Here is a 24,622-nt window from a genome sequence, read left to right as displayed (position 1 = left end):
CCCCACCCACCCCCCCAGTTGTCTGCTTCTCTGTGTCCATTTGCTGCGTGTTCTTCTGTATCCATCTGTATTCTTGTCAATGGCACCCAGAATCTGTATCTCGTTTTGTTGCATCATCTTGATGTGTCAGCTCTCCATGTGTGCCGCGCCATTCCTGGGCAGGCTGCACTTTTTTCACACTGGGCGACTCTCCTTATGGGGTGCACTCCTTGCATATGGGGCTTCCCTACATGGGGGACACCCCTGCGTGGCATGGCACTCCTTGCTTGCATCAACACTGCACGTGCGCCAGCTCATCACATGGGTCAGGAGGTCCTGGGTTTGAACCTTGGACCTCCCATGTGGTAGGCAGATGCCCTAACCATTGGGCCAAATCCACTTCCCTCTTATAGTATCTTAAATATATCAGACCACTGTCTTCTTGCCTTCATGGTTTCTGGTGAGAAATCAGCACTTAATCTTATTGGATATCCCTTACGTGTTATACATTCCTTTTGTCTTGCTGCTCTCAGAATTTTCTTTTGTCTTTGGCCTTTGACATTCTGATGAGTATGTGTCTTGGAGTTGGTCTATTTGGATTTTTTCAGATAGGAGTACGTAGTGCTTCTTGGACAGGGATATCTATGTCCTTCCATAGGGTTGGGAAATTTTCTACAATTATTTCTTTAAATATTCTTTCTGCCTCTTTTTCCTTCTCTTCTCCTTCTGGGACACGCAAGACATGTGTGTTTGCATGCCTTTTGCTGTCATTTAGTTCCCTGAGACCTTGTTCAATTTTTTCCATTCTTTTCTTCATCTATTCTTTTGTATGTTCACTTTCAGAGGCCATTTCTTCAAGCTCACCAATCCTTCTGCCTCCTCAAATCTGCTATTATATGATTCCAATGTTTTTAAAATTTCATTGATTGCATCTTTCATTCCCATAAGATCTGCTATTTTTCTATGTATACTTTCAAATTCTTCTTTGTGCTCATCCAATGTCTTCTTAATAACCTTAATGTCTTTAGCCATCTCATTGACTTTATTAAAGAGATTTGTTTGAACATCTATGTTTAGTTCTCTCAACTCCTTTATGTCATCTGGAGGCTTATCTTGTTCCTTTAACTGGGCCATAGCTTCCTGTTTCTTGGTGTGGATTGTAATTTTTTGTTGATGTCTTCACATCTGGCTTACTAGAGTATTTTTTCTGGGTGCAGTTTTTCTTTTCAGTTTAGGGCTTCCCATCGTTTCTCCCTTGCTGGTTATACAGTAGGAGCCAAGCATGTAGTTGGTACTGTAAGCTGTGGAGGGTCAAGCTGCCCTCATTGCACCAGGGACCAATGAGGCTTCTTCCAACTTTTTCCCTTGCCAGAGGTAGGGTCAGAGACACAGGTATGTGGAATAATCCATGTGCAGGTCTAGACTGTAGTTGCCCAGAGAGACTGATGAAGCTTCACACCTTTCTCCCCTGCCTGGGTCATGGATAGAGCTGCAGGTGTGGGCAGCAATCTATGCAGTGTGGGCCCAAGATGACCACAGTTGCCCTGGTAGACTTCTGATTTTCAGTCTATGCCAGCCAAAGTTACCTGCACTTATCTGTATAGGCTTCTCCCCTCCAGAGGCGGGGCTGAAGCCTAGGTGGGTTGCAGGCTGATCTGCATGAAAGACTGGTTCCTGTAGACACTGAGAGTTTGGGTCAGCCCTGCTTCCCCTCAGGCTGGGGGTGGAGCCAGAATGGTGGCTACTGGCCTCTTTCTGACTTGGGCTGGTTCTCACGCCAGCTGTTCCCAGGGTTATCTCTTAGCCAGCCAAGTCTCCCAATCAGTAGCCGAAATCGGCAGCCAACCATCTCCTCCTCCCCTGTTTCTGGGAAATGGAGCTTCCAATTCCCATCTCAGAACAGCTCCTGGAGCGGCTTATGCCACCAGAGTAGGACGATCACCGGCCTCCGCTGCTTGGAAGGGTAATTTCCTGGAGAGGCTGGTGCGGATCCCCGCAGCTTCCTCCCTGCTGGAGGTGACACTAGGGCATAGGCTAGACCTGCGGTATGATCTGGTTGGGAAGAAGCCAGTCCCCACCAGCACTGGGATTTTCAGTCCGCCCCGCTTCCCCTTTTGCCAGGCGCAGCGTTATGATGGTGGCTCCCAGTATCTTTCTGACCTGGACAGGCTCAAACCTTAGCTGTTCTCAGGATCATACTGTAGCCCACTGAATTTCCTCATCATAGCTGTAATTGGTGCCCAACCATCTCTTCCTCTCCCATTTGGGGAAAGTGGAGCTTTCAATTCTAGCCACTGAACAGCTTCCGAGGCAACTTGTGCCTCCAGTGGAGGATGGGCAATGGCCTCCATGGTGTGGAGCACTCTACTTACAAGTCTTCTCTGCAGACGGGCATCTCCTCCTTCCACTCCCCCAAGGACATTGTAGGATGCTCTTCTGGCCTACTGGAGCCCCAAACAGGTGCTTCAGCTAGCTCCAGAGAGCTCTGGGTATTTGCTAACTGCCCTGTAGCAGGAGCTGACTCTAGGAGCAACTTACTCCACTGCCATCTTGCTGGTTCTCCCAGATGAGATTTTGGTAGATATTGCACTGATTTTGTACATGAATCTGGGTAGTATTGCCATCTTAACAATATTAAGTCTTCTGATCCATGAATATGGAATAACTTTCCATTTATTTGTCATTTTTAGGCTGTGTTTTTTTATTTAAAAATTTTGTCCTACTTAACACCAAAGCTAGCTTTTATATTTTCTTTAAAATATTTAAAGTTTTCATTTTCATATTTAAGGAATTTAGTCCATTGGAATTTATCTTGGCAGATGGTAGTAAGTACGACTCAGCTGCTTTTAATATAAACACCCTATTTCTCTAGTATCATTTATTGGATCCCTTCCACTGATTTATAGTGTCATTTCTATCATGTAACAAACTCAGAGAAGATTTGAGTTCATTTCTCTAGTCTGTTATGATTGCCTGCTTATTTACTCTGATAATAGTTATCACTGTTTAATTACTAAACCTCTGCTTGAAATCACCACCAATCACCACCACCAATCACCCCTCTAATTTTCTTGATTTTTCTTGACCCTTCATTTTTTCCCCCTTTTCTGGAAATAGCTGCACACACAAAAAATGACCTATGTACCAAGTCATTCTTGGTAGTGTAGTTTGACATATAATAAAGCAGAAAGATTCCAAGTATTTACCAGTAGGAGACTGAATAAACTATGGTATATCTTCTTTTTTTATACATATATTTTCTATTAGGGAAGTTGTAAGCTTACAAAACCATCATGCATAATTTTCAGAATTCCCACACATCATCCCTGCATAATGCCTTGTATTGTTCAAAATTTTACTGGGGTGATGTTGGCCATTCATTTTTTTCACATAGATTTTCAGATCCTTTAGCACAAACCCTGTAGGATTTTTGGTCAGAAGTGTGTTGAATTTATAGGTTAATTGGAGTAAATTAGTATCTTTTGAGGCATCCCATTTATGAAATATGGTATATATTTTCATTTATTTAAGTTTTTCAGAAAGTGTTAAAATTTTTGTGACTTTTTTCATATAGGACTTAAATCTCTACATAGAAACTTTTTCTAAGGCATCCTGTAGGATTTGTAACTACAGTGATTTTTTTAACTACATTGTCTATTGGTTGAGGCTTGTGACTAGAAATGTCACAATATTGATGTAGAAATACTGATTTCTACATAATGATCTTACACCTAGCAACCTTGCTGACCTACCTTATATACTATAAAATTTTCAGTCTTTTCATTTTCAAATGCTCATAACAATTTGGTTTCTTCCATTCCAATTTATATGCTTATTTTTCCCCTTTCTATTGTATTATCTAAAATCGTCATTGCAGTGTTGAGTGTAAGAGACAATAGAGTATGATACCTAGCCTCTGATTTGAAAGGAAATCCTTATAGAATGTGGCCCCACATATAATGTTTGCTGAAAATGTGGGATAAGATACCTTTTATCCCTTTAAGGCTGTTATCTTTTATTGCTTTTATGATTATTTTAGCAGCTGGTTTTTCGAAAATACTAATGAATAGACAGTCCTCTGACAAGACATGAGATTAAAATATTCACCATGAAAAACTGGTCAGAAATACAGAATCAGTCAGAAATTTATTCAGTCAGAAAAATTAATGTAAAAGTCTTTATGCCAATAAATTTAGAGTACATAAAAATCGACATGATTATAGTAAAATACGCATTTCCAAAATTGACTAAAAAAATAGAAAACATGTATGGTTAGGAAAGATCATGGGGGCAGGAGACCAGGAGAGAGGAAGGAAAGCATACAAGGGAACATGAGAAGAGAAAAGGGGGGGAGAAGTGAGAAGGGGAGTAGCTGGACCTGCATAGGCCTGTCATCACTTACAGCATTGGATCAGACTTTACAACCTGAGAGAAGCATATAGTCTCTGTGTTACACACATTATTTCACAGAAGACAAAAAGAGGAAAGCTTTCCAAATTCTTTCATGAAACCATGATGTCCTGGTACAAATTCTGAACAAGCAGAGTACAAGAGTACAGTCAAAGGAAATAATTGGGAGTCTTGCATATGAACATAGATGCAAAAGTTTTAAATAGGATATTTTCAGATGAAATCCATCAAAGTTTAAAGTATGTTTTCTAATCAAGGAGATTTGTATCAGGAATGCACAAAAAGTCTAACTTAGAAAAATCTATTACTATAAATCACCATGTTAAGAAAATAAAGGTGAAGGATATGGGTATATTGATTGTGAGAGTGTAAATTGATAAAACCATTTCAGAAAATTGTTTCTCCTTATCTTTTAAAGTTGCACCTTCACATTCTAAATCCAAAATTTTCCAGGCCTAGGCACCCATTCAAGGGAAAATTTCGAGTGTGGATACCAGGAGATAAGTCCAAGAATGTCCATAGCAGCACTGTTTTAAAAAGTCATGGGAATAATGAAATACCCATAGCAGGAGAATGGATAAATATATTGTAATATATGCACACAATGGAATTTTTCACAGCAGTAAAAATAAATAAAGTATATAATTATTAACAAACATATACATGAACCTTAGTAATACAATATTGAGTGAAAAACAAGTCCTAGAAGATTACTATAGCTATGCCATTCTTTTTATACATTTTAAAAACTAATATTACAGCATATTATTTAAGGGTACATTCATATCTGACTCAACTGTATTTTTAAAAATGTAAAGAGATAATAAACAATGTAGCACCAAGTCACCTTGCTTGAGGACGCAGGAGGAAGGAGTAGAGTATGTGCACATCAGCATCATAAATTAAATTAGTTCTTGGTTTGGGTGTTGGTCATCTCACTATAAACAGAAATATAATTTCAAATATTTCAACACAAATTCATGATTTTAAATTGTTGTAGCAAATAAAAACTAGAAGGGAAACTCCTTAATCTAATAAAATGTGTCTACAAATGTGCTATGTCATGAAGCATTCTTAGTTCAGAAATGTTAAATACATTCCCTTTAATGTCTGGGTTTTTATTGTTGAATTATTTTAAATTATTTTTCCATCTTGAAAATACAACCACATAAGTTGTTGTGACCTGAAAGTTTTCAGCAGAATGTGATTTTAGAATAAGGCCTCACATCTTACCTTTCATTCTCTTCCTGTTCCTAAAGCATATCGTCTACATGATGGTTTATGGCACTTCCTGTTACTTTTTGAAAAAAGCCATTGCTTTACAAACTAGCTGGAGCAAAGGTTTGCAAAGTCAAGTTTGTTAGAATACAGAGCATTTAGGAAAGGCAGTAAATTACACGAATGATTTCTGTCCTGAATGTGCCCTTCCCTTAGGGAGACTTTAAAGAGGCATTTGTGTTGGTCCTATAGAAATTCTGTTTAACATATAGGGGCCAAAGCTTGTATTCTGCTTCTTAAACTATTATATATTTCAGCATTTCATGAAATGTACCAGGTTTCTCCTTGATGGGAAAGATATGTCAAAATTACCTCTTTAGGTACAAAAAGCCACAAACTCAAGAGACAAATCTTGTTAGTTGTCAGTGAGGATAAGCAGTTTTTATTTTGCTTTTGTTTTTGGTTTGTTTCCTTGCTGATTGGTTCCATTGTAAAATAATTTTCTAAAATTGTAATTTTAGTACCATTCCATAAAATATTTTTTACTTTATTGCTCTTTGGTTTGAATCAATGTTTGACTATTTATAGAAAAAAAATCTTTGGGTTCAATATCTTAAAGGCTTTTAGTATTAAATAAAAGGGAATTATACCTCTATTTTCTGTTTATGAAAGGTCTTATTTTTTCAAATTGTGTTTAAATGACAGTAGCCTTGTGCCTGAAGCCCCATGGGATATCAATTATTTCAAAGATGCTCCATCAGTGGAGGTGTCTCAGGATATTCTTCATTTAAGTCTACAAGTGAAACCCTCGGTGAAGGAAAGTGCAACTTGGAGATTTTTTATAACCTGAATAGATATGCAAAAAATGTTAAATATATTTAATAAAATGAGTTTGTCTAAAGTGATTTATTAAGTCTATACCTAATTTAAGTCTGTGGTTTATAAGCTATTTTACAGTAATTTTAAAAAATAGTGCATGAATAGTTTTAAAGAATGTGATTTTTAAAATATGAGACTGTTTTGAGCTGACTGCACAACATTATTAGCCCTTATGTAAGTTCTGAAACAAGCATATGCAGGAGTCCCTTAAATGGAGTACTGTGTCTCATTAGAAAGGATGAGCATCCTATTGTTCACATGCAGTCAAGAAAAGCATATTGTATGAAAGTTATATCTCTTATATTCAAGCCATAGCATTATTACTGTCTGGCATATACCCTTTTTTTCTTGATGGGAGCAGGCCGTCATCACAGATATATGCAGGCCATATTACTGTACGTTCATTAGATAGTATTCGGATTTTATCGGCATCTTGCACCCAGTTTTACATTCTACTCCTTAATATACTCAAGAGCTCAGATGCCATAATCAGGAGAATAAATGGGGAAATAAATATTAGGACCTATAGGGGAAGCCTGACAAGATTGGAGTTTTAAGTATTCAACAGCTGCTCCTTATTTCTCTAAGAACAAAACAAATTAGCATCAACAGCAGGAGAATATAGATAAGATATTTGTAATATGTGTATTAGTATGAATAAATAAAGCATGCTCATTTTATGGATATTTGATTTTTAAAAACCTATAATCATGGCATTTAGTGAGGCTCTTTAAGATTACAATTATAATTTGTGGTGACTAGTACTGAGGAACAAAACTGAACGATCCAATGGAGCCTGAGTGTCCTTAAATATTATGCTGACAGTGTTCCTTATCATGCATTTGAATGAAAATTATTTGTATCCTTTTATCCTTACCATATGCACACTCTGTCCTTTGAACAAAAGATTTTTATAACAGAGAGTCCTCCTTTGAGGCAACCACTTTCTGTGTCAGTGGCACTTAACCCCATAATCAACAGGCAGTTCCGTCCCTGCTGAGCCATCTCCCTCCCTCCTCCCCTCCTCTTCTGAGCTCCGGGAGGATCTGACAATCTGGGCTCTCTTTCAACTGCTGACATTGATGGTACATTGCCCCAAGGCAAATTGCAGCATTTATCTCATGCCTGATTTTAGGAGAGGATGTCCTTTTCCACTTCGTTTTGTAAGGACAAGGAAAAATAAATTACATTTAGTTTTTTATGTGTGTGTGTGTGCGTGTTGTTTTAGTTGCTATTTTAGCCCAAGAACCAATCACCATAAAATGTGCATATATTCAGTTAAAACTGAATAGAATTAAGGCTCACACAATGTGATGAAATAAAATGATGTAGATGGTTTTACAAAGTGTGGGAATGGCAAGGTTTTTATATCAATATAAAATGTGTAGCTCCTCCAGCAAGGCAGAGTACAAAAATATATGTCATGTATTCTGCCAGTTCCCTGCCTTTCAGTGCTTTATGGCCTCTTTTTTTTCTTTTTTCTTTTTTTGAGGTACCCGGTACTGGGGATTGAGGACTTCCTATGTGGGAAGCCGGGGCTCAACCACTGAGCCACATTGGCTTCCTGAGTTGTTTTTTGTTTGTTTGTTTGTTTTGCTTGTTTCTTCAGGAGGTACCTGAAACCAAACCCAGGACTTCCCATGTGGGAGGCAGGCACTCAGCTGCTTGAGCTGTGACCATTCCTGGGGCCTCTTAATATTTAGAACATGCAATGTGATTTGCTGTTTCAGTATATTTTAACTGTAGATGTTTTACTTTCATAGTTCTTATCATTTTTATTTATTTGTCACAGAATAAGAAGATTTATATAGCTATACATATTGATACATATTTGTGTATACATGTTTTGTGTTTGTACATGTCACTATCTAAAAGAATTATACAAAATACAAGCATAATTGATAAAATTACGTTCAGAAAAGTAATTTTCAAAGATATTCAAACACATTTTTTTTCAATTCTGAGCAATTCATCCATTTCTGGTCCTAAGTGCAAGTTTGATCACAAGTTCACTATATCTTTAACTTTTTGAAAGATGCTGACTTAATGCCTACCTAGGCCAGTAATTACACAGTGTACTATGGAAAAGCATGAAATAGCAATCTATTTCAATTTCTATTTTAGAATATGTTAATGTTTTCTAAATTCCATGTAATTATTCACTGATAATTTTTTTTGTTTTCTATTTCATTTGGGCTTTGGCATTGCTATAAAGTATCTAAACACTATTTATTGGATATTATCATGCTCTTTGATCAAAGACTTTTATTATCAATTAACCAATTAAAAATGACCCTATCCATTGCAGACTAAATCAATTAGCTACCTCCCTAAATTTTTATTGATGAAATAAATCAAAATTCCCAGCTTAATCAAAATCAAGTTTGAAAGGCAAGTAAAGAAGATACGTTAATTCTACTCTCCCAGAGTGGTCTTATTTTCAATGAACTCAGCAAAGTCACTTTCAGTAACCCAACAAGAAAATAGTGAGTCTTTTCTCTAAGAGTTTTCAAAGTTGTGTTTTATTCTTTAAATGAGTTTATTGTTTCTGAAATAGAAATTGGGTGCTATCTAACCTGTTAATTTAATGTCACTTTTCGTTCTTTGTAACTATAATCGAGAATCATCCTTTCAAAAAATTTAAAAAACAGCATTTTCTCAATGAACTAATAGAGTGATATGATAGGATGAGGTCAATGCTTAGATGATGAGAGAGGTACTTTACATAATAACAAAATGTTATAAATAAAATTAAAAGCCAGTCTGGATGATTGACCTTCCAGAGTGAGAGATCAAAAGAAACAGAAGCAATATTTTAAAATACAAAAAAGCATTCCTCATCATTTACTCCCCTACACCCTCAGCTTGAATGGACCCACTTTGTTCAACTAAAAGCAATAAAAACAGGTCCTCCCCAAAATATATCCCAGGAGATTTTTTTAAATTTCGAAGATAATAAGCATCCCTTATACTCTCAGCCAGGTAGGAGAAGAGAAACAATGGACAAATGGCTTATTCAACAAATAGTGTTTGAGAAAATTAAATCTTATAAAAATTGTCTGATTCTTATGTTACATTATAGGTGCACAAAATCAAATGGTTTACACATTAACAAAAAAAGAAGACTTAAAAAGAAAACCCAGAGGAAATTATAAGAAGCATTTAAATAATTTTTAGCTGATTTAAATAAATATGTCTTTTTAGGCATTCAGAAAACTTGCAATTGCAAAGAAAGTGACTGATAGATTTGAGTATAGGAAAATTAAAAACTTGCATGTCAAAAATAAAATTAAATGACATAGAAAATTTTTGAAAAATTTCAACAGATAAACAGAAGCCAAGTATTTATACTATAGAAATAAATCTTGAAAATCAATAAGAAAATTTCTAACCAATAAGAAAATAAAGGACCTCAAAGAGAATATGTATGAGTAAGACTGAACAATTAGAAAAATATAAATTAAATGCCTCTTAATGCCATTAAATGTAAATTAAGTGACAATAAATTGCTTTTTTTTTTTTTCGAATTGTCAAGAAGTTAAAATTTTATAGGCTCCAGGATTGGTGAGTATGCAGAGAAGGAGTTTACCTATACCGTAGGTAGAAATTTATAATCTTTCTAGAGTGCAATGGAACAATGTCTATCACATTTTAAATGTTATGTCCTTCATACCCATAAGGAAATGATTGTACTAGTGAGCAAAGATAGACATAAAAAGAAGTTCTCTTCTGTTTTGTTTCTTCTGAAAGAGAATTAGAAACAAATTAGATGAATATTAATAGGGAATTAGGTAAATAATTTTCATATCCATACTTGCAACCATGTTAGACACTATTATACAGCCCTTTCAAATTATTATTACTACTTGCATGCACAAATATCCATGATAAGTGAAAAACTTCAGATTTCAAGGCAGCATGTGTACTGTGAGCTCAGTTTTATGAAGACATATGGGAATTAAAAATGTGTGAAAATATGACTATCAAGAGGTTAACAAAAGTTAAGTCTGGGTAGTAGCATTATAGCTAATTTTAACAGTATTTCCTATATATCTTTGCACCAACTGAATCTTTCATATTAAAAGTGTTTTACATTTATTACCTGAAAAAAATAAAATTGTTTTTTCATCTTTAAAATCATATCCTTTGACCAAGTAAGCTAATTCTATTAAGTTATACTCTAGAAATAAAGAGATGTGGCCTAGGATTTTATAGGGGTATTAATTTTAAAAGAAAATTTAAGCAGGGAGGGATGGATTAAATGTTGAGTAATTGAATTATTGTGGTAGATCTTTAAAATGACTTGTTAGAACATGAGTCTTAAAAAAATAGTTTCATGATATAGAGAATTGCTAGTGAAATATTAAGAAAAGAAATTAAGTACTTGGCCTGCAAATATGGACAAAAAGTATAAGCCAATACCTGGTAACTAATGCCAAATAAAAAAAAAAATTATCAAATGTACATCTATGTGTGGAAGGGGAGCATTGATTGTACCTGAGGGTGAGTTGCTTTATTTTAATCTTTCATGTTCTCTGATTTACTGAAGTTTTCTACATGATATGCATCACTTTTATAATGAGAAAGATATCTAAAATAAAAAACATCTAAGTGTAAAATGTTCTTAGTCATCACACTACCTCCCATTCTCAGTTAAAATATACAATTAAACTACTTGCATCAATCTAAAAAAACCTTTTTTAAAAGTTAATAGTCATAAGCTGACAGCAATCACAGGGTGCTGTTCAGGTTGACATATGGCATCATCCATGTTATAATCGTAGGCAGTTGTTAAGTACTGAATTATCTCAAGTTTGACTCCTGGTCAGCTGATGCTTAGCTATTTGGAATGTGGACAGTATGCTACAGAACACACTCCTGAGTATTCACCTGCCTATAGAAAGCTTGTTTATGATACCATACCTGTGTTATGTGTGGTTTTCTCTATGCAAGGCACACCATAAAGCACTGATAGTACAGAAACCTGCTTCTACTCTTTGATAGGTCTTTTTATGCTTTGATTTCTGTTTTAGTTTTTATATGTTTAATTTCAGTATGGAGAAGGCATTTACTATATTATGTGCTTTTTAAAAATATTCTTGAAATTAAATATTTTTTAGTAAAGGGAGGAATGTAATAATAAGTGCTGGAATGCATGTATTATCAGACTGCCACAGTATCTTAAGGATTCTGAACCTATATTCTTAGCACTACTGATCAGATCAGATAGAGGGGCTGCACAGTACTTCATAATAAGTTGATATCAACTATTTAGCCAGAAAATAGGGACTAAAATTGCAGCCAACTTCTGATAACCAAGAATATCACTCACATGTCAAGTACAATTTAAATATGTGCTTTCAATGTAACTAGGATGATATATAATTGTTTCATGTAATGGTAAAGTAAAAAATTCTTTACTGATGCCAAAATGTTATCCAAATATTTTACCTATAACTTGATTTTTAAATAGTAGATAATTATTTTAGCTTTAGTAGTATTTCTGTTTAATGAGTTAAATTTTAAAAACTCCATGAGCATTATAAAATACATAATCCAAAATAACTGGTATAACAGAAGAACTAAAACTAGATCATTTTAGCTGTAACCCAGTGGCACATTTCTGTGATAAATCTCTTTGGTCTCTTTGATCACTTTTCTTGCACACCTATTTATCTGTATCTTTTCATTTTCCTCACCCCTTCAAGAATGACTCCATGAAAATCAAGTTACTTTCCCAGACTGCCCTATCTTCCTCCAGGCAGCCATCTGTCAGGCTGCTAGGCAGATGTCTGAAATGTAGTTTATCTTGACCTTTCTCAAGCAAATGCTCTCAGTTTTTCTATGCTGTTTTTCTAAGTTAAGCATACTTCTTAAAAATATTTACACTTGGCTAAAACATTACAGGAAGTTTTATAGTAAAATAAAATCATATTCCATCATAACCTTCATGAAATATTTATGTATATGTTATTCAAGCCTCTCTCCATATATATCCCCCCTTTTTACACTCTTATAATTAGGGTGAAATCAACTATTCCATAAAATTTGGAATCTAATTTTCTCTTCTAATACTATTGTAGCACTATTTCCCTGTTGCTATATAATCTTAAATCTAAATGATGGTACAGCATGCTCCATAAAATTTGTTATATAATTTTTTAGTTAACTAAATGGAAAGTTTAGTTTTTCAAATTTTCCCTTTAAGTAAAGATGAAATGACTATTGTTTATACATCCTGAGAAAGTGGCCAATATATACTCTGATCCAGAAGCTGCTTCTAGAACAATCTGACCATCCCATTTCCTTGATCCTTTATTGATTTTTCTAATGAGGTTCTCTGAGACCAATATTAGATTCTTTCCCCTATTGTTATCAAAGTTTTATTTAGGACATACTATATTCTATATACTGTTATACACATTTGATAAATAGTAACTAATCTATTTCTCATCGACTCCTAGGGGAATTACTGTCTTCATTTTTTAAATTAAGAGATTGAGATGTAGAGAAAAAAAAAAAAAAATAGCTTACCCAAGAGGCTATAACTAATAAGATCAGAGCTAGTTCAAGAACCCAGACCATTCAGTACCACTAGAGTAGGCTGCCTCGCACGGTCACATCCCTGGAGTTTGGAGAGCATATTTAGGTAGTTGCCTTCCCCGGTAAAAATTGATTAAAGGGGTCTTTGTCTAGTAATGCTGTGCCACATAGAGAAACTGGCTGCATTTTTCTGCTATGGCACATAATAGCTCCCTTAGCCAGGGGTTGATTCTTGTCTGTAGAATATTCCTAAGAAGTAGTTTCTGCCCAATCTGCCAAAACCTTCACTGAGAGTCTGTTACATGTAAGGAACCTTTAATAGAGACCCAGACAAGTGTACCGTGCACGAAGCCAAGTGTCTCTCCTTGTGGCCTCTCAGTGCCCTAAATAACCTGCTCTATTTGAGCCAAACCCTGGGAGGTGAAGTTCTAAAACAGCAGAAGGTATTTTGTAGGTCTTTAAACCAGAAGATCTAACAAGAGGGGAGGATGGTCCTAGGCCAGGGGCAAGCTTTAACTCCGCAGGAACAGACTTTCCTGAGAACATCCTGCGTGCTCAACACTGAGGTTACAAGGCCCCTGGGGGTGTCTCAGGGTGAGTTCTGTACATGCCCTCTTTCAGCAACCTCGTGTTAAGAGTGAGTTGCTGATTATTTTTGTACTGAAAGAAGGTTTGCTTAGGCCCGGTATTCTAATTTTAATGTAGCAAATTTTAGGACAAAATCCAGCTTGAAACAAATTGCTGACTATTTAAGAAGAGAAGCCGACTTACCTGGAATAAAAAAGAAAAACATTTCTAGATTTAAAAAATGCTGGAGAAGGGGAGCAGTTAGAGTGGGAGAAAAACAAATCTGTTGTAGAGAGCCAAGACACACAGCTTTAGGAGAAAACATCTCCACCCAGCAGGGAACCCAGCCGACTTTAAGAAACACCACAGAAAAGTAGATGCTGGAAGGCGCCTCACTGCACGACTGTAGCTGAGGACATATAGAAGGGTGGGTCGTAAAGAATTCAGGCATTCATATCCTTGGTGTTTGAGTTCCCACGTGTTGACAGCCTGTGACAGCAACCAACATAGTGACTCAGAGTTCTGTTAGGTTTGTCTTCTTTCTTTTTTTTTTACCATTTATTGAGTGTCAGCAATATTAAGAACACTTTGAAGAACAGTGCCTTTGCCCACATGTCTCTATGCAATTAGATTTGGATTTAGGACAACAAAAGCAATCTGTATTTTTAAACCTAGACAACTGAAAAACAGAGAGGAAATTTATAATCAAAGACAGGGATCTCCAAGTATTGCAAATCCAGAATTGTTTTTGTTTGGGGCATACAGTGGCTGTCAATTTGATGAGTGTGGTGAGAAGGCTTTGGAATTCTTTAGAAATTTCTGAAGTAGTCACAGACAATGGGAAGAAATAATTGAATGAAAATGTGATCCTTGTGCTATTCCTTTACTCTAAGAATCTGCATGGATGATTACCCTATGAATCAGAAAAAAATACAGAGTTGACTCTAGGATCTGCCATTTAGTGTTTATCTTTGGACTACATACAAAGTTATGTCACCTTCCTGGACATCTCTTTCCTCATCTATAAAGTGGAGATAATATCCTACTTCACAAGGTTATTGTGAGGGTTAAATGAGTAAATACAAGAACACATTTATCACAGTGTGAGGCACCAACTGTTACCTTCCTGGGATATCAAAATTTAGTCATCCTGCTAGATGCAAAAAATATTTTAGGTGCTCTAATATATGTTTGGAAAGAAGCAAAAGCAAAAGGCTAAATTGTATTTTATGTTAAACTTTCTGAAATATTTTAATAAAGCATTAAAAGTGAACTTAATCCATCATCCAATTGGAGCCAAATTTTTTAATGCATTTTGCAAAAAGTGATAAAAGATCCCATACATTCCCATGCTGTGACACATTGGGAGTTTTTTCACATCTTTGTTGTTTGGCATCTATGTCATAAAATATGGTCTTATTTCTATGCATTATTCCAAGCTCTCCCTTGTCATTCATGGCCTATATCTGACCCATTACTGCTTATTTTTGACTGTCTTCTCTCACAGGATGAAGATCCTGAAATGGAAACAAGGGGCCATGGTGGTTGAAAGCCGCCAAGGTCACACATGGGATCATGACAGTTAAAGATGATAAGATCAAGGATATAGCAAGGCACTTAGTCATAGGAAGTAGGCGGTTATTGTAGAAGGAGAGAGGAAACTGTGGATAAAGGAAAATAGATAAAACAAAAGGAAAAGGTCTCACAAGAGTTGTCTGAATGGAAAACAAAGTTTCCTAGAATAATGTTTTAATTAACATTGTAAGATGTTAGAAATGAGGCATGAATGAATTAGAAAACAAAGAGGGAAAACTTTGAAGTATTTGATGTTATCTATTCTTATTATATGAAAATCATTATTTGCACCTCAAATGAATTTTGATTAATTTAATCCTCAGTAAATCGGCATGGTTCATGTACCCTCAAAGTATGTATTTTGCAAAAATGAACACATCATGAGCACAGGTCCCATGGTCAAGAGTGCAAATTTTTAATCCTCCTTCATTTTTCAAAGATACTTGGCTCAACAATGATTGTAATTATAGCCTTCTGAAAGAGGATATTTTAAATGAACAATGATTATTAATCCTCAGTTATATATTACTGAATTTACTAATATTCATGGAACTAAGATTGACTTTCTGTCTAATATCTGATGTGAAACATCTGCTATCATTTTTGCTCCTGATCTGTGAATGGCTACAACAATTTTTATTTTTATTATTTTTGCATTGAACAATAAATTCAGTAAATTGAATTATAAGCGCAAGTTCTGAGAAACAATGATTAATCTCAAGGTGGTCAACTATGCCAGTTCTATCCTATTTCAATGACACAAAACAACACAGCTAAATGTATCAGTTTAATATAAAATCTGTTGATGGAGTGAAGTGACTATCATTTTTTTTATAAAACAGTCAAAATTTTTGTTCAAGAAGGATTGGACTAAGTTTACCCAGTGGCAAAAACAAAATTTTAAGCCAATGGTAGATTCAGCCATCAGTTTCAAAATACAAATAATCAAGTAGATTTGGCTTTCTCATGTATGTTTCTTAATCTGAATTCCAGGGAGTTGCAAAATTATGATGGGCTTTATGTTTCATTTAAATTATGTCTTCCTTATACTAGGTGGATCTTCTTGTCCCTACAAAAGTGACTGGTATCATCACACAAGGAGCTAAAGATTTTGGTCATGTACAGTTTGTAGGTTCCTACAAACTAGCTTACAGCAATGATGGAGAACACTGGACTGTATACCAAGATGAAAAGCAAAGAAAAGATAAGGTAAGTCAATCAGATGGTTGATTGAATGCACAAGTGGATATCCAGTTGTATCCAAGTTTGACTGAATGAACTACTTACACATCTCTATTAAAACAATGGCTACAAATACTGAAAGATGTATACTAAAAGAAAAGCTTGGGAGAATTAGCATTGTCAGAGGAGTTTGAAGTCAAATATATACTGATCCAACCTATAGAAAAACAAACTGCTTTCCCAGTAATATTCTCCATATTATAAATTACTCAGATGCAACCATGTAAAATTCAGTTTATTTTTTATAACCCAATAAAAGCTTGAATAATTTATCACAAAGCACATAGAGTGTAGTTTTGTGTGAATACATGCTACTATTATTTTTATTAGTAAAATAAATTTTTGACAGTGGAAAATAATGTGTTCTTTGGAGAATAATTTTTCAAAGTTTAAAGCATTTTGAAGCATTTTCCATAGGAATTTTAAAAATGGACAAATTTTGACTGTCATTCTAGTTCATCAAAAATTTTTAAATGGCATTTTTACTCAGTTTCCTTGATTAAATAAATTGGTTAATTTATTTGGCCTATATTATCTGTGTTGGACTATTATAACAATAGATATATATTAATACAAACTCTTCTACACTATACATTTTCTAATTGCTTTTCTAAACGTATTTACCATTTTCAACCTCTTTTCATAGAATTTACTGTTCTCAATTTCTATGGTTCCCCAGGAGACAGAAGTACTTAGAGGTAATATCAGTGACTGATTTAGACCAAATATTAAAAGTATGGCTTCAGATCAATGAAATTGAATTAATTAATTGCTTAAAGGCTTTGTACAAAGCACTCAACCATTCTGAAGACATAATCAGAATCACAATCTCATAACTCAAGAATCTGAGGATGAATATAAGAAACTTTATCATGCAGATTAAGTATCTCTGAATTAGGGATGAATTTTTCCATTTTATCTATTCCTTTTATTCACTTACTGTTATTGAATAGTTAACCCATAGAGAAGTTGGACTCTCTTTTTCTCTTTTAAGTATTGTAAAGGTAGAAAATGTATAAATTTACCTAGAAAAACTAAGCCTGTAATAGCTATTTCAGTGACTCAAAACAGTAAGAATTCAATTCACTTCAAATTCATTTTAGGGGAGACATGTTTTTGGGTTTGAATTATAAAAGTCAAACCCATTTACATTTTAGCATCTTAGAAGACAATCTGAGATCGCAGGACACATATATTGAGCATCTTATAGCAGACATATTTTATGTTTTAACATCTCATAAATTGGTGTATATTACAATGCCACAGTTTAACTGGGAATTATTCTTTCCCAGAAGAACATAAAATAATATTTTTTAATCAGTGGTGTCTTAGATTGAATGATTATAGGATACTTTGTAATGCTGTCTTCAAATTAATTCCATGGGTTATAGACAAATGTCCACCATAATTTACTGCAAATAACTATTTTAAGATTTAGCGTGGGCACTCTGATGCATACAGCGTGTAACTATATTTCATAAAATAACATGTTTTAATTTTATAAACTTTATAAATTATACAGCTATTGAAATTAACTTTAAGACAGATTATATTCATCCATTGTGTGTGATATTTACATTTATGATAGCAAAATTCTTATATAGTTTAATTTGGAGAAGAAGAGTAATGAAAAATATGGTTAAACGCTACATGGTGAAATGCTGCTTCGGGTCCATTTACATTAAACGTACCACTATATGTTTATGATTTTAAAATGTTCTAGTTAATTGTCATAATACATATTTTCATGCATTCGATATCATTATCTCAAAAAGAAATTTTTGAGTCAAGTTTGTCAAGTTGATTGATGATATTGTTCAAGTTTTGTATAATCCTTAGTGAATTTCTCTCTATTGGACTATCAATTGCTGAGAGAATAGTGTGGAAATCTGTAACTATAAATGTGGAAATGTCCATTTCTCCTTGCAATTCTATCACTGTTTGCTTCTTGTATTTTAAGTATTGTTATTAGGTACATAAACATTTAGAATTGTGATGTCTCTTGATTAAATAGACATTATAAAATAACCATCTTTATCTGTGTTAATAGTCTTTGCTCTGAAATTTTCCTTGTCTGATATTAATAGAGGTACTCTAGCTTTATTTTGATTAGTGCTATCTGGGTGTATGATTTTTTCAACCTACTTTTAACCCATTTATGCTTTATATTTGAAATATATTTCTTATAGGCAGCGTATACTTGGTCTCTCCTTTTGCTAGGCACTGCCTGTGTACTCTATTAGAGAAGGTAGCAGGACTTCCTAGGATTGAAATTTAATATTTTGCTGGTTATTGTGTGCTTCTCCACCCACTTAGATACACCCCAGGACCACATGAACACTTTCATTTTCCATAGAGGCATGTCCCAGGTGCATCCTTCCCCATACATCCTCCCACCACTGACACCCTGCACCAGTGATCCTCCCCTGCCATAGGTGTAACTTTTCTGAAATCCAAAAACTCCCCAAAAAAGAAGCCAAAATTTTTATGCATTGTGCCTTTTATCACCATAAGATCTGTTGGCTTTTATGTATATAGACAATATCTTCTGTATGATCCCCTAATGTCTTTTTTTTTTTCACTTTATTTTCAAAGAAGCTTTGAAAATAACAGAAAAGTCACATAGAAAATATAGGGGATTCCCATGTACCTCTTCTCTTCCCATCTCACATTTTCCCCTATTAATGACATCTTACATGAGTATGATACATTTGTTGCAATTGATAAACAAATATTGAAGCATTGCTACTAACCATGGTCAATGGTTTATATTATAGTTTACACTTTGCACTGTACATTTTTATAGGTTTTGGCAAAACTTACAATGGCCTGTATCCATCATTGCAAAATCATGCAGAAAATTTCCAATGTCCTAAAAATGCCCTATCTTCCACCTATTCTTCACTCCCCCTCACCTCAGAACCTATGGTCCACTAAGTTTTAATTTTTCAAAAATAAGATTTATAGTTACATGCATTAATATTGAGGGTTTGACATAATGGTCTGTTTTCTTTTATTAGTCACTGCCTAAGTGCTTAAGAGATTCTTGCCCCTTTAGCTGAGAATGTAGCAGAACTCCCCAGGAAAGGAGTTTAATATTTTCTTGTTTATTGTGTGGGTCTCCACCCACTGAGATAACATACTATGACAAGATGAACATATTCATATTCCATAGAAGAATGCCCCAGGTAAACCCCTTCATACATATACCCCCACCACCAATGCCTGCACCAGTAACCCACCCGTGCCATATTTACCAAAAGAACGTTCCCACCACTGTAGTTTCAACCACAGACCTTCATCCCCAGAGTTCACCTGCTTCTTCCTCCAGCCCTCCCCCCAGTTCCATGGGTAGTCCAAACCAACACCCCACCCTGCTCACCCTCACATTCCAGCACCCTCCACCCCACTCACATCTTGCACCCAGTCCTTAATATTTCTTCTTTTTCATGGTTACTTTCCTAAAGCAAAAAAAGCTTTCAGAATTTACAAGTGAAAATTAATCTACAAGCTTTATTCATGTAAATGTAACACATAAATTGAATGTTTCAGTGCAAAACATGTATCCTAGAGATGTTTTTTAGAGACATATTTCAAAAGGAAATACAAAGGTTTCTAACCTTTTTCTTGTGTCTTATGTTTTTATTGACTGTCTTGCTTTCATAGATTTTGGGTGTGTGGGTGTGAAAGTCTGATTTAGATCCAAAAACAAGATTAATACTGAAAAAAATCTCAAAATAATAAGTTTTCCAGATTTACTATAATTGGTGTAAATGAAATTCTAAAAATATATGAATGCCCTTTCTGTCTTTCATTTGTCAGAACTGACTAAGCTTCAGGAGAACAATGCCATGAAAAAATTATAATTGTATCCCTAGGAGTTTCTAAATATATTTATGTATGTACGGTGTGTGTTTGTGTACATACACATCAAAATTCAATTGAAGAAAAATAAATGTCTTGTTCTCTTCATTAAGATGTCAATTTCTTACTCCCACAGCTTCCATAAAATTTATAATTTAGTTAAATATTATAATTATTTATCAAAAATTTAAATCTTTTGTAATTTAAATTTATGGATTTAAAGTTTAAATTATTTTGTACAATTAGGATGTAGTCACAGTATTATACTTAATGGCAATGACATATGATGACAAAGTCTAATTATAATTCATGTATTCTTTTTTTTTTTGAGTCTAAAATATCTTCTAACATTTAACTAACTTCTATATTTCTTTACAATATGGATCAGCTGCATTTCTGACTTTAAAATCAAATGTTCCTTTGCTCATGTGGAAGTGACATTTGTTTTATAATCTTGGAACTGTTTCTTTGATGCATTTAGCAGGAAAACTACACTTTTGACAGGTGATTTTAGTATTTAATTTTTCAGGTTATAAGCTAAAGTAAAACAATAATACATTTTGGAAGAGTATTTATGTAGAAAGATTAGAAATGAAAACGGGTTTTTCTAATCCATTATATTATAGTCAAGACTTTTAAATAAACCGGGGTTTATACTATGGAGCTTTCTTCTTTGGGGAATAAAAAGCTGGTACTAAGTTATTTCATCTCTCTCCCTGAAATTTTTCAGGTTCTCTAAAAGCATAAGTCAAAAAAAGTAAAACTACCCTGAATAAACATAAAAAATCTATTTCTAATCAGACTTGTGTTGGTCCTTAAGGATGAATGCCACATAAACATCCTGTAAGAACTCAGAGAGTTCTTTAATCCAGTGGTTCCCAGAACTGACTGATCTTAGCACATCTGAGGGGGGATCTTGTTGAAAAATAGATTTCTGGGCCGTGCTTCAATCATCTGGGGATGACCCGGAATGCTGCTTATAAGGGCTCCAGGTGATCTGAATGATGATCAAGTGTGGGAAAGAGAACTCTAACTGAAGCCAAAACCAAAATTAAATCTTTGAAACTAAGTGTGGCTATATATTTTTCTAGTCAGAACATAATTTATATTATAAATCTTTAGGACGTTGGTTAGCCTCTATTGGTCAGTGGAAGTCCATTGAATAGGTTTCTCCCAAAATAAGTTTGCCAATTTCCTTCTGAGGACCAAAGCAGAAACAAATCTCAAATTGAAATAGTAGTTTTCAGTAGTTAGAAACACAGATTAGATGGGAGAGCTTCTAGAAGGATACGATATTCATATTCATTCAGTCATGTGTTTAGCAGGCAGTTAGTTACTCTCTGCCAAGCACTGTATGGAAAAATTAATCTGAATACGACACAATGTCTCAAAGAGCTCCCAGTCTAATAAGGTGCTCAAGATAGATGAAAAAAATGATTGTCAGCTTATTTTGAAGAAACAAAATATAATCTGCTGAGTGTATTATCTGATAAACATACACACAGCTCTAGAAAAGAGGTAGCACATAGATCATGTCAGTTTCATTAGAGCTCCAGAACCACCAAGAAAAGAAAGGGTGCCTGGTCCTATTGCTCTACCTCCTTCCCTTTTTGGATATCAGTGTAAAAAATCTAAGCATCACCAGTCCTGGTCACTAAAGCCCTGATAACCCGCTTTTGAGGATGTATTCAAATCCAATAGTAATTGCAGATGCCACGGAGCATCCTGTCATTCCTGCTGAAGCTGGCACTTTCAGGGAACTGAAATTAAATTTGAATGTTTAAGGTCTCCAAAGGCCAGCTCACTGGTGAGGCACAGGTCAGATGAGATGAAAGTGCAGTCATCAGTGGCCATGAGATTCTTTTCAAATTTGATCTGGGTAACAAATTTAGAATCCCTTAGGAGATAAATAAAATGGAATACTCAGTAGCAACCTGTGAAGAGGATGATAGCAGTGCAAAAAGCAAAAGGAAGAGAATGAACTAGTCTTTCAAAGTGGAGTCACCGTGTTTCTGAACAAAAGATAAAAGGCAGTACCTCAGTCCAACATGGAGACTTGTCTCATCCACTCATGACAAATAAGGCAGAGAGAGAGGGAAAAGAAGCTCTTTTCTGAAAGCAATTTCTAAGAACTAATTGTCTTAATACAATACATTCAGATTCAAAAATAACAAGTGAACTGTGGCTTTAGATGATATAGATTCAAATGTGGTCATAATACAATACTTAGGTGTTTGGGGAATGACTAAATTAGAAATAAAGTTAAAGAGACAATGATACAGTTTCAGCATTGTCTAAAACTTAGGACAGCGTTATTTAAATAAACACCATCTGGTATCAACTGTTATTTAAAACTTAATCAGCTTTTTGCCTTGTAATTCAATTTTATGGGTTCTGACTAGAATAGGCATTGGTGTAAAGAATACAGAACTGTCTATATGAAAATAAAGCTGGCTGTTACTTGATTTTTGAATTTAGGAAACCTACCTGAGAATGTTTCTATTTTGGCAGAATATAAACTTCAGTGATAAATTTATACTTTTTTGTTTTAAATTATATTCAATTGTCCTGTCCAGAAGTGGATAGAAGGAGATAGTAGTTACTGTCATAGCTCAATTTTCTTTAAGATAAAAACTACATGGGATTATGGGATTTAAAAAATAGAAAAAGATGCAGGCTTGGGGCCTAATGTATTAATTTTTTTAAAATGAGCATTGTTTTTCTTTATTGTATTTTTTGAAGATATATAGATCACAAAAAAATGTTACATTAAAAAATATAAGAGGTTCCCACATGCCCCACACCCCACCCCACCCTCACTTATCCCACATCAACAACCTCCTTCATCATTGCGACACATCCATTGCATTTGGTGAATACAGCTTGGAGCACCTCATGGATTATAGTTCACATTGTAGTTTGCACTCTCCCCCAGTGCATTCAGTGGTTTATGGCAGGATATATAATGTCCAGCATCTGTCCCTGCAATATCATTTTACCCTAATGTGTTAATTAAGACTGAATAAAGCCTGATAATAAGCTTAGACAAACTAATTAGTAAAAATCTGTATATAAGGAAGTAAGAATTATTTCCATAATCTCAATATGCTAGTTGCCAAATTCAAAGCAATTCTATAATTCCTTATGTAGTCCTTATGAGTCACACACTTGCCAAAAATACAGTGGGATGCCTGTAAGTTTTGCTAAGATTTCTGACCAAGATGGCCATAGTTCAGGAAATACCTAAGTTTGAAAGAGTTAAATTAGCAAAGTGGTTTGCAGACCTAGATCTGCCTACTGGGTTGGGAACACAATCCAGTTGGACAAATTTGGATTAGAAAAGTAGCATAGGGTCACCAATGAATAGCGTGATAATAGTTGTTTAAGCACACAGAAAAATGATGGGGACCCACTTATCAGAGTCATTGGTGTCAGAAACAAGGCAGTAGGTTAGATGTAAGCCCAGAGGCAAATAGACAGGAATGGATCAGCTGCAAGGAAGGCTGTCTTTCCATTTCCATATTTAATGTAAGCTCCAAGTATCCTGCTTACCCAAAGAGGGTGTTTGTCTCTGACCCTAAGTTAAAGATCAATGTAAGATCAGGAAAGGAAGGGGAGGAGCAGGAAATGAGGTTTATGAGATAGAGATGAGCAGGTAGAGGGTCATTAACTACTTTAATTGTGATTGTAGAATCCAGTGAATAGTGAGATGCTGAAAAAGGGAAGAAAAGCTAGAGTGAAAAACTAGCCACAGTTGTTTGTCAACAACCATAAGCCATTTTATCTTAAGGAGCTAATTAACTTTTAAGAAGCCAAGCAACCTATTTGGAAACATCATTAGAAAGCTAGTTGTCCTTCTTCAAGGATGAATTTTTAAGTTGCAAAGAAAATTTTATGAGTATTATTTCACAGTTTATAGAATTAAAGACTAACAATGTAAAATAGACAGTTATTTTTGGTATTAATGAAGCATTTAATTTTCTTAAGATGGTGTTTGGAAATTTTAACCTTCTTCATTTAAAAAATAAAGGAAAAAGCAAAGTGCTTAATAAGGACTCATCATCAGGCAGGAGAAAAAAAACAAGCAAACATCAGGAATAAGATCAATAAAACTCAGCAATTTTTGTGTGGGTTGGGGGCAAAGAGGACGAAGAAGTTCCCTACTACCATGACTCATTTAGTGACAGATCACATCCCAGCACAGATGCTAAGAAACATCATTCTCAATATGTTTATGGAGAAAGGAGAAAACTAAATATAGAGTAATAAAATACTGAGGAATGAATATAAGCTTGTTCTTTTTGTTAACTGTCTTCTGTCCTGAAAACTCAGAATTTCTTTATTT

General features: G+C 34.7%; 1 protein-coding gene across 2 annotated transcripts in view; it reads left to right on the top strand.

Moving 5' to 3' along the window:
* The window catches only part of EDIL3 (EGF like repeats and discoidin domains 3), a 472,512-nt gene that overhangs the window by 426,702 nt on the left and 21,188 nt on the right, over window positions 1-24,622 (top strand). For both annotated transcript variants that reach the window (XM_004477129.4, XM_023584262.2), the window contains one exon: window positions 16,225-16,380. In XM_004477129.4, coding sequence (XP_004477186.2) covers window positions 16,225-16,380 — 156 coding nt within the window. The remainder of the gene's footprint in view (window positions 1-16,224; window positions 16,381-24,622) is intronic.

Source organism: Dasypus novemcinctus, chromosome 2 (assembly GCF_030445035.2).
Source record: "Dasypus novemcinctus isolate mDasNov1 chromosome 2, mDasNov1.1.hap2, whole genome shotgun sequence".
Taxonomy (NCBI): domain Eukaryota; kingdom Metazoa; phylum Chordata; class Mammalia; order Cingulata; family Dasypodidae; genus Dasypus; species Dasypus novemcinctus.
Note: the sequence above shows the minus strand (reverse complement) of the source record. Positions and strands in the feature narration are given on the sequence as shown.